Source organism: Mus caroli, unplaced genomic scaffold, assembly GCF_978045245.1.
Source record: "Mus caroli unplaced genomic scaffold, Mus_caroli_1 scaffold_18, whole genome shotgun sequence".
NCBI classification, from domain to species: domain Eukaryota; kingdom Metazoa; phylum Chordata; class Mammalia; order Rodentia; family Muridae; genus Mus; species Mus caroli.
Window position 1 is genome coordinate 54,079,654 of NW_028227273.1, and position 11,491 is coordinate 54,091,144.

The 11,491-nt window shown below is 39.0% G+C and overlaps 1 protein-coding gene across 1 annotated transcript; it reads right to left on the bottom strand.

Moving 5' to 3' along the window:
- Positions 1-1,673: 1,673 nt before the first annotated feature.
- Positions 1,674-5,913, bottom strand: LOC110288474 (exocrine gland-secreted peptide 1-like). Its single transcript, XM_021154812.1, has 3 exons — positions 5,862-5,913; positions 4,457-4,533; positions 1,674-2,069 (listed from the first exon to the last, which is right to left on the bottom strand). The coding sequence occupies exons 1-3, from the start codon at positions 5,911-5,913 to the stop codon at positions 1,674-1,676; spliced, it is 525 nt and encodes a 174-aa protein (XP_021010471.1).
- Between the last annotated feature and the right edge of the window lie 5,578 nt (positions 5,914-11,491).

Consider the following 11,491-nt stretch of genomic DNA (forward strand, 5'->3'; position numbering starts at 1 on the left):
TTAGTTTTATCTATGAATTCTTCACTTGATTTGAGTTCTTCCTGTGAAAAAAGTATCAGTGAGAGAGTCATTCTCTAAGGAGACTTTCACAATTTCTCCGTTCTCTTTCTTCTCTTCTCTTCTCTTCTCTTCTCTTCTCTTCTCTTCTCTTCTCTTCTCTTCTCTTCTCTTCTCTTCTCTTCTCTTCTCTTCTCTTCTCTTCTCTCTCTTCTCTTTTCTCTTTTCTTTCTTTTTTAATTTTTTTTTATTTTTATTTTTTCAAGGCAGGGTTACTTTTACAGCCCTGGCTGTCCTGGAACTCACTTTGTAGACCAGGCTGGACTTGAACTCAGAAATCTGTCAAGTTCTTGGGTTTAAGGTGTGTGCCACCACGCCCTGCTCACAATTTCACAGAGTTTCAACTTCCTTTGTTTAAAAGAATTATTTATTTTATCTATATGAATATACTGTAGATCTCTTCAGACACATCAAAAGAGGACATCAGATCCCATGGCAGATGGTTGTGAGCCACCTTGTGGTTGCTGAGTCACCTCTCCATATCGATGTTCAACTTCTTTAATAGGTGTGCACATCAAAACTTACTGGAAGTATTATCCTACTACACCTTCAGGAGAAGTTGTTGTTGTTGTTGGTGGTGGTAGAGCAGCCATTTGAAATACAATTGTGAAGGGTGTTCTATTTAATGTTTCTTCAAGAAAAAGTTATTTGGTATTCCCTTATCTGTGCAAGAGTTTAACTGACTTGAATGTATAGGAACACCCAGATCAACCTTATTCTTCTTTTCCATAGGTAGTATTAGACCTCTGTTTGCATGAACATACACTGCACAAGCCTGGTCATGTCAGCATTCAGTCATAGATGAAGGAGGTTTGTCTAAGACAAGGGCTATCTTTAAGGAGCCATTGGCAATGGAGAGCTATTGAGAGAGGGGAAGTCATTATCTTTAGTGGTTTAGCACTTGGTGACTTTCCTTGGCTCCAAGCATTGCTAAATATATATGACCATGTATGTATTCCTGGTTAAACTTAATGAACTTCCAAAAACCAACCAACCAACCACCCACCCACCCACCCACCCACCCACCCACCCAAACAAACAAACAAACAAACACATAAACAAACAATCAAACAAACAAACAAGCATCTTGAAGCAGTAGAGTGACTTATTGGGAAAAGAGTTTTTAATTTGTAGGAGATAGACAGATATAAAAGAGTCTGAGATGGAAGTGTGATCGACATGTATCATATAATTTAATGAAATTATCCAAAAGAAGATAAAGAGAAAAATCATGATACTTAACATTTTATAACTACAAAGCTAAATAATTGGAAGCATATAATATTTCCATTCACAGTTTCTCAGACTTCAGTGTGGAAGAGTTATTGTCTCACTATGAATATACCCTGAATCTTGCCACAAAATTACATGTACATTTAAGGATAGAAACGTTAGGCTATTAGTTCTGAAGAGATATGAATTCCCAGCTGCCTGCTTCGACCACTTTTTAGCTCTCTCTGGCCACCTTTAGTAATTAACTTTATGGAGTAGATACTGGTGTTTTGTGTTTATTGACAGTCTACATTTTCCTTGTATTTGTGTGGTTAACTAAATAGGATGTAGGACTTGAAAGAAAGCCTAGTAAAAGGCATAGCAGTTCTGACACCAGAAGCCTTCTACTTAACCTTGGTTGAAGACAGCACCCTTGTCAGTACGTTAACGTAGTCTTCAAAGGAGTAAAAGACTAGCATTAAATCATTGCCTTCTTGGTCCATAACACTTGCCTCTTGAAGCCTAAGGGACATATTACTGAAATTTACTGTGTCCACTTGTTGATTCTGAGCACCACATTTGCTCAGAGTATCCAAGAATTTAGTGAGATTTAGCCAAGACTTCTTTTGGTTACCATTGGTCAGGTCTTCAAACAAAGTTTCTTCTTGATCAATGGCACAGAGCATCCTCTCAAAGGCCTCTAGGAAGTTTGGTTCTCTTCGGGAATCAACTGTGACAGCCTTGGGATTTTTCGGGTGATCAGCAGATATGGTGGGTTCTTTTCGAGTCTGTGGCAGAATCTGAAGTAGAGTGATTTGTTAATAACAGGTTTATTGTAAGAAACACAAGACGTATCCAATAATTTTATTTTATTTTGTTTTGTTTTTAAATCTGTGCTCATAGAACCCAAGTAAGGTATGGCAATTGTCTACTTTATGGCTACTCCTGTCTTCTGCTTTATGTTCTAGTAATGGAGACCATTATTGTATGTTTGAACAAATAGATCTAGGAAACTTACAAATTCTTAGAAAAAATATATATGATATACATTTTATTTAAGCCTAGGTTGTCATACCCATAGAATACCCTCTATACAAACAAATTCTAAAAATTCATTTCAAAATTCAGCTCAAAAATGAGTTCTCTGAGAGAAGATAGTAATTTTATAATTACTATCCTGTTTTGTATGTAAAAATTCTTCTGAAAAGATGTATTTTTGATTTTCAGGGGAGCTTTTGTTAGAAGGGCAGAAATTGTGAAATGTATTGATAATAATATATAATGTGTAACAATTTACTATTTCCATTTAAGGGCAGGCTAGAAGCCTGCCAAGTTCCCCTAGAATGAATTAGCATGTGATGGAGAGGTAGAAAAGATCTTAGTACAGAGCAGGAAATGAGTAAGGGAGAGAGATGGACTTGGAGATGTGATATGATTACAGGTGACAGAGAGTCTGAGGTCTACATGCTGTCATTGCTGTGTAGGGTCAGCAATATGGATCCACAGGATGGTAGAGCAGCAGGGATCTCATGCAGACAGCGACTCAATCCCAGAACCTGCCTTCCAGTTTTGGAATTCCTCTGGATCTGAGCAAAGAGGAAAGTTTCATTTTTCTGGATTGGATCACCTCAAAGGACTACTGCGGTTCAAGATGCCACTCAGGTCCATGCTGTTTTCAGTGATCTATGCTTCTTCCCTAGACCTCAATTAAGCCTGAGATTCATGTGAAGGTTTGCTGTCTGTCTAGCTACCTTATATGTCCGTGATATGTCAGGCTTTGCTGCATAGTAGAGCCATAGTGATTTAGTGGCACATGTAACCATCTTAAACCCTGTTGAGGTTGATGATCTGTTCACCTCTGGGTGCCAAATTTGGGTCAGTGGTCCTGATGTGGCCAAGGACCCTATTTATGTCTGCAGTCTGTTTTACCACCAAATCCCATGTGGATTCCTCTGGTAAAGGCTGCTGTCTGAAGAGACATTAATGCTTATGGGAGATTTGGTCTACCACTCAATAGCCCAGAGCAGTAAGTTTCAGGCAGAACTGCAGGTAAGGATGATCTGCCTCTACACTGCTCAGAGAAGTTCACAATTCTCCATAACTGATGGCTTCTGGATGGAGTGTTGGGAGAGAAAGACTCATCCTCCATTGTGGTCCTGTCCATAGGAATATGACCATGTACCAGTGAATACCATACTAAATGGACCTTTTTTTCTCTTACATCTTTTCTTTTCTTTTCTTTTCTTTTCTTTTCTTTTCTTTTCTTTTCTTTTCTTTTCTTTTCTTTTCTTTTCTTTTCTTTTCTTTTCTTTTCTTTTCCTTTCCTTTCCTTTCCTCTCTTCTCTTCTCTTCTCTTCTCTTCTCTTCTCTTCTCTTCTCTTCTCTTCTCTTCTCTTCTCTTCTCTTCTCTTCTCTTCTCTTCTCTCTCTCTCTTCTTCCTTCCTTCCTTCCTTCCTTCCTTCCTTCCTTCCTTCCTTCCTTCCTTTCTTCCTGTCTGTCTGTCTGTCTGTCTCTCATTCACTGGTTATGGGTGGTAGATCAAGAGAAAAAGGAGCATATATATGAGAGTGGTAGTTGAGTGTGATTGGGGGTATGATGTGAGATTCCCAAATTATTGTCAATCAATCATCAAAAACAGAAAGGAAAATAAAAATGTTCATTAAGAATCAATAATTTATGAGCAAATTTGAATTGGAAACATGTTAATGATACAGAGGAATGATATTGAGGCCAACTTCACATGCTACACAGATTAGGAGAGATTACATACTGAACTGTATTTGGGATAAGATCCTTTGTTCATTGCTAGATTCTTCTGCCTCTGTATCATATTTCCCAGTGGTATAACTGCAAGCTTTATATCTCATCTCACTATTAATATTGTACTCACTGATATGGATCCGAATCCCCTTAATGTGCATCTTTGACAAATAGTAAGTATCATATATTTTTAGGAAATTTCCCTCTTCAAGTGTCCAGTTTCCACATGTCACTAGTGGCTACTGTAGCTGCTATAGGTGGAGACTTTAAACTTTGTCTCTATCAATATTTCTCTGTTAAGTTCTTCAAGAACCCAATGAGAATGCTGTATTCCACCATACCATCAGGATTTCTGTGTTCATCTTTATTATACTATTTTGCAAAACTGTCAGGTAGAGCTGAGAAAAATTATTCATGTAACACTCACCCTTCCTTCAGTGAGTATGGACGGTAACAGCAGAATTATGAAGAATAACATCACTGGTAAAGAAGCCATGGCTGAAACTGAAGAGAAAAAACCCTTGGTTGAATTAAGCAGTGGAGGTGACACTGAGATGAGCAACATATTGAGAGAACATAAGCAAAAGCAACTCTGGCTGACAAATTCATTAACAAAATAAGGAGGAGCTGCATCATGGGCACTGCTGCTGCTTGTAATTTGCAGGATATCTAAGCAAAAGTGTCCACTGATACTTAAAATGTACTTGCAATGATTAGAAGATTCCTAGCTTCATTCTACACAGGTCTATTTGTCTGTCCTCAAAGGCAAAAATGGGGATAAGAACCTAGTTTCAATTTACCATCTTTTATTTTGCCATTCCCTTAGAATAACACATTGGAAGTGGCATGTTTTGAAGAGCAATTCAAGTTATATCTAATAAATTCCCTTTTTATCTTCAAGCAGAATTACCAACACAATGAATTATATATCTACTCCATTTAATCTCACTCAAACCATCTTCTGTTAGATGGGCTGTTTCAATTTTCTTTAAATTTGAATCAACCTCTGCTCATTGCATACAATTTCCTGTCATAGGAATTATGAAGTCCTACATTCCTTATGTGCTGCCAATAATCACCTAGTGTGATATACAGGCACTTTCTTTCTGGAACTCATATAAAAAGATTACACTGTATAGTAAAGGTGTGCCATCTTATTTTATATATCATGTAAACATTCAGAATCCTCAAAATCTTTTTTATAAGCATATAATTGCTTCATATTTTTAACTGGCTAGATGATAATGGTGTCATGATCAGCAAAGATCTAGTATATTTTTAAAATATAAATACCATTTCCCCTCAATTTTCATTCTTCAAGCACTCCTTCATATACTCTAATGTTCACTGTCAAAAGCATTGCCTGGTTTTCATTGCAATTTAACAATAAATTTTAGTGAAAATGTTCCTGAATAGGTCTGTATTTTTTTCTCTCTTCCCTCAAGGCCACTATCATTGTTCAGAATCTAGAAAACATTCCTGTTCACCATTGATTTTCACACTCTGCCCATAATTTCTAGAGTGACAGGCATTTTTTTCTTTTTCATGAAGAGTAAATAACTATTTTCCTTTCCCTATGATACCTACTTAATTTAGGGCTGAAAGTTTAGACAAAATTTAGACTCCTAATCATGGGCAAATGAGGAAATGCATTTGAATTGAATTTTCTTTTGTTCACAGTGATATGTTACTCTTTAGTACACATCATTTGACCAGTTTCATTTTATGAGATTGAGTAGCCCTTCAATTTCTCTGCTGTATATTTCAAAGACTGAGTCTCTAATAGCTCACCAGCCCTTGTAATCTTAACCTTGTAAATACTGTTATCTTACCATGGAACTTGCTTTCTTGATCCATAATCTTAGCAGGAGTTCCTTGTTCCATATGTTCAGTTCAGGTGAGCTTCTGCTGCAAGCCCTGTGCTTCTCCTGTTCTCAGTGACTCCTCCTTTAAATGGGTACTGTGTGGGTATTTGGTGTATTGAGACCGGAGGTGGTTTTGCTTCATTGATTGATGTTTCCCGAAAAGTGGATTGAACACTCTTAGCAGTTTCTCTTGGGTTATGATGCTTGCTCATCAGAATAGATAACAGGGTGATATGGCACAGCTGTCCTGTGTAATTTTCCAACATTGGCTTGGTGGGTCAATAATCTACTATTTTTCCTTTGCACTTACATATTTTTCTTTACTTTTGTTTTTCAGGCAAGAAATGAGGAGAGGAGATTCATGCTCCTTGCCACTCTTTTTGTCTAGCACTTTGGGCAGGGATTTTTGTTTCCATTATAGCTGCATTACTCAACATTTCTGAATTTTATACAGCCTTTCTTATTGATTGCCATGTTGCCTTGCTTTTCTGTGGTTCTCACATTTTTGATGGCATGGAATTTATAAACATAATCGCTTTGCATCTTTTTCCAGATCTGTGAGCACCCACTAAATTATTGCTTGACTGAGGACTATTCTGTTATAACAACAGAAATCTGTTGAAGAAAAAATTGTTTATCCTAGACACTATTAAAAATCTTGATACTTCATATACATGTTTCACATAATGAGAGTTTATCATCATAGTATGAAATGTCTGTGAAAAAAATAATGAAATAAAACTAATCCATATAGCAGAATAAAACAATAATTCAACTGAAGCATTTATGGGAATATGTTTTGAAATTATAAAATATTTTGTACACAAAAGGAAGTGTTTGCAAAATAATCTTATTTTTCAATAATCATATTAAAAATGGGGTACGTAGCAAAACAAATAATTCTCAACTGAGGAACACCAAATCGCTGAGAAGCTCCTGAAAAATGTTCAACATCCATAATCATCAGGGAAATGCAAATTAAAACAACCCTGTTGTCAAAGACCATCCCGTGAGAAAGCAAGCCCTTCACAATCTCCCTGACAGGCCAAATGGTTTTGTGGTAGGAGCTGGTTACCACTCAGTCATCCCTATTTTCTTCCTGGCACCTGAAGCTGTAAAAGCTGAATTATAGTCCCCTCTTCCCTATCTCTTCCTGAACTCCATCCAAGGACATGCGTTATCCCTGAGCCCAGCCTGACACCCAAGGCTGTCAAGGAGGATCTATGTTCCAGAGATAAGATGCAGAGTGCCCGCTGCCTGGAGCCTGACTTCAGCCTCAATATCAGCAGATTCCTGCTTCTTTGTTCTTTATAAAATTCCCCCTCGATCCCTCCCCTACTCCTCACGATGTATGCTTTAAAAACAAGGCACCTCAGCCTAATAAATGAGACCTTGACAACATTGCTTGGTCTCCTGCCTCTCCTTCCCTTCCTCCCATTTCCTTCCAGATTTGAGGTCCCCCTTGAACCCACGAATAACTGAATCCCGCAGGATGGGATACCCTGTTATTCTACCTCACACCAGTCAGAATGGCTAAGATAAAAAACTAAGGAGACAGCAGATGCCAGTGAGGATGTGGAGAAAGAGGAATACTCCACCATTGCTGGTGGGATTGCAAGCTGGTACAACAACTCTGGAAATCAGTTTGGCGGTTCCTCAGATAATTGGACATAGTACTACAGGAAGATCCAGCAATACCTCTCCTGGGTATATACCCGGAAGATTTTCCAACTTGTAATAAGGACACATGCTCCACTATGTTTACAGCAGCCTTATTTATAATATAAAGAAGCTGAAAAGAACCCAGATGTCCCTCAACAAAGGAATAGATACAGAAAATATGGTACACTTACACAATTGAGTACTACTCAGCAATTAAAAACATTGAATTTATGAAATTCTTAGCAAATGGATGGATCTGGAGGATATCATCCTGTGTGAGGTAACCAAATCACAAAAGAACTCACAGATATTAACTCAGTAACTTATACTACCCAAGATACAATTTGCAAAACACATATAACTCAAGAAGAAGGAAGACCAAAGTGTGGATACTTCATTCCTTCTTAGAGTGGGGAACAAAATACCCATGGAAGGAGTTACAGAGACAAAGTTTGGAGCAGAGCCTGAAGGAGCAACCATCCAGAGACTGCCTCACTTGGGGATCCATCCCATAAACAACCACAATTCCCAGACACTAGATAGATGCCTACAAGAGCCTGCTGATCGGAGCCTGATATACCTGTCTCCTGTGAGGTTCTGCCAGTCCCTGGCAAATACTGAAGTGGATGCTCATAGTCATCCTTTGGAAGGAGCACAAGGTCCCCAATGAAAGAGTCAGAGAAAGTACCCAGGGAGCTGAAGGGGTCTGAAGACCCATAGGAGGAACCTCAATATGAACTAACAATTACCCCCAGAAGTCCTTGGAGCTATACCACCAATCAAAGCAAATATATGGTGGAATTTGTGGCTCTAGCTATGTATGTAGCAGAGGATGGCCTAGTTGTCATCAATGGGAGGAGAAGCCCTTGGTCCCGTGAAGGATCGGTGTTCCATAATAGAGGAATGCCAGGACCAGGAATGGGATTGGGTGGGTTGGCAAGCAGGGTGGGTAGTGGAGGGATATGGAACTTTTGGAGGGGAAACTAGGAAATAGGATAACATTTGAAATGTAAATAAAGAAAGAATAAATGAAAGAAAGATAGAGAGAAAAAAGAAAAGAACAGAACAGAAAAGAAAAAAATTAAAAGAAAAAAAAAAAAAAAGGAAATGCAGTCCATTTCCACTGGATTGCTTTAACTCCTTTGTCAAAGATCAAGTGTCTGTTGTTGTATGGGTTCCTTTCTGGGTCTTGAATTCTATTCCATTGTTCGACCTACCTGTCATTGTACCAGTACCATGCAGTTTTTATTGCTATTGGTATGCATTACAGATTGAGGTCTGGGAGGCTGATTCCCCCAGAAGTTCTTTTCTTGTAAAAATATTTTTTGCTGACCTGGGGATTTTGTTTTCCAGATGAATTTGAGAATTACTCTTCCCTTCTTTCCCTTCCTTTCCTTTCCTTTCCTTTCCTTTCCTTTCCTTTCCTTTCCTTTCCTTTCCTTTCCTTTCCTTTCCTTTCCTTTCCTTTCCTTTCCTTTCCTTTCCTTTCCTTTCCTTTCCTTTCCTTCTTTCCTTTCTTTTCTTTTCTTTTCTTTTCCTCTCTCCTCTCCTCTCCTCTCCTCTCCTCTCCTCTCCTCTCCTCTCCTCTCCTCTCCTCTCCTCTCCTCTCCTCTCCTCTCCTCTCCTCTCCTCTCCTCTCCTCTCCTCTCCTCTCCTCTCCTCTCCCCTCCCCTCCCCTCCCCTCCCCTCCCCTCCCCTCCCCTCCCCTCCCCTCCCCTCCCCTCCCCTCCCCTCCCCTCCCCTCCCCTCTCCTTTTTCTTTTCTTTTCTTTTCTTTTCTTTTCTTTTCTTTTCTTTTCTTTTCTTTTCTTTTCTTTTTCTTTATTATTCTTCCCCCCCCCCGAGGAGAATTTATTGAATATGTAGATTGCTTTCAGCATGATGGCCATTTTTACTATATTAATCCTGCCAATCCGTGAGCATAGGGGATCATTCTATCTTGTGAGGCCTTATTCGATTTCTTACTTCAGAGACTTGAAGTCCTTTTTTTTTTCGATTGTGTGACATTTATTGATACATAATTGGGAGAACGGTTGACAAGACATAGGGCTATCAGATGCCAGTTGGGTCAATTGCTGGGAAATCAACAGGGCAGGTTTTCTATGGCTGGCAGGTACTTGGCTCTTTTTTTTTATTATTACATCTTTTCCTCAATTACATTTCCAATGCTATCCCAAAAGTCCCCTATACCTTCCCCCCTACTTCCCTACCCACCCATTCCCATTTTTTTGGCCCTGGCGTTCCCCTGTACTGGGGCATATAAAGTTTGCATGTCCAATGGGCCTCTTTCCAGTGATGTCCGACTAGGCCATCTTTTGATACATATGCAGCTAGAGTCAAGAGCTCCGGGGTACTGGTTAGTTCATAATGTTGTTCCACCCATAGGATTGCAGATCCCTTCAGCTCCTTCGGTACTTTCTCCAGCTCCTCCATTGGGGGCCCTGTGATCCGTTCACTAGCTGACTGTGAGCATCCACTTCTGTGTTTGCCAGGCCCTGGCATAGTATCACAAGAGACAGCTATATCTGGGTCCTTTCAGCAAAATCTTGCTAGTGAATGCAATGGTGTCAGCATTTGGATGCTGATCATGGGATGGATCTCTGGATATGGTAGTCTCTAGATGGTCCATCCTTTCGTCACAGCTCCGGTCTACCCGAGTATCGGGGTGCCTTGCCAGAGGAGTCTCTGGACACCCGCAAGGACCTGCACAGGACTCCCCACGGGATCCTAAGACCTCTGGTGAGTGGAACACAGCTTCTGCTCCAATCCAATCGTGCGGAACCTGAGACTGCATTGAAGTTCTTGTAATACAGATCTTTCACTTGTTTGATTAGAGTTATACCAAGATACTTTATTTTGTTTGTGACTATTATGAATGGTATCATTTCCCTAATTTCTTTGTCAGCCAGTTTGTCCTTTGAGAATAAGAAGGCTATTGATTTGACGAGTGAATTTTATATCTGGCCACATTGCTGAAGTTGTTTTTCAGCTGTGGGAGGTCTCTGGTGAAGTTTTTTGGGTCACTTAATTATACTATCATATCATCTGCAAATAGTGATAGTTTCACTTCTTCCTTTCCATTTTGTTTCTCTTTGACCTCCTTTTTTGTCTTATTGCTATAGCTAGAAATTCAAGTACTATATTGAATATATATAGAGAGAGGACTAGCCCTGATTCTATTGGGATTTCTTCAAGTTACTCTCCTTTTGGTTTAATGTTGGCTACTGGTTTTCTGTGTTTTGCTTTTACTATGTTTGGGTCTGGGCCTTAAATTCTTGAGTTGTCCAAGATTTTTAACATGGAGGGATATAGAATTTTGTCAAATGCTTTTTCCAGTTTTGTTGAATATAGCCTTTTGTAGTAGGATCTGAAAATGTTTTGGACTTGCTCAGTTTCTGTTTTTATGTCCCACTTTTCATTTCAGATTGTGTTAATTTGAATACTGTCTCTGTGCACTCATATTAGTCTGGCAAAAGGGTTATCTATCTTGTTGATTTTCTCAAAGAACCAGTTTCTGGTTTTGTTGATTCTTTGTATAGTTCATTTTGTTTCTTCTTGGTTGATTTAAGCCCTGAGTTTGATTATTTCCTGACTTCTAATCCTCTTGGGAGCATTTGCTTCTTTTTGTTCTAGAGCGTTCAGGTGTGCTGTTAAGTTGCAAGTGTAAGCTCTCTCCAGTTTCCTTTTGGAGGCACTCAGAGCTGTATGTTTTCCTTTTGGCACGGCTTTCATTGTGTCCCATAAGTTTGGGCATGTTGAACCTGCATTTTCATTTAATTCTAAGAAGTTTTTAAATTCTTTATTTCTTCCTTGACTAAGATATCTTTGAGTAGAGGGTTGTTTAGCTTCCATGTGTGTGTGGGATTTCTCTTGTTTTTGTTGCTATTGGAGACCAGTCTTAATCTGTAGTGATCTGATAAGAGCCATGGGATTATT

What these genes read in the sequence shown, in the direction of transcription:
- LOC110288474 (XM_021154812.1), bottom strand. Translation starts at nt 5,913, where the DNA reads ATGGAACAAGGAACTCCTGCTAAGATTATGGATCAAGAAAGCAAGTTC. An exon ending in TCAAGAAAGCAAGTTCCATG is followed by an intron (nt 4,534 to 5,861) that starts GTAAGATAACAG and finishes TTTTCTCTTCAG; the next exon opens with TTTCAGCCATGGCTTCTTTA. An exon ending in CCATACTCACTGAAGGAAGG is followed by an intron (nt 2,070 to 4,456) that starts GTGAGTGTTACA and finishes ACTCTACTTCAG; the next exon opens with ATTCTGCCACAGACTCGAAA.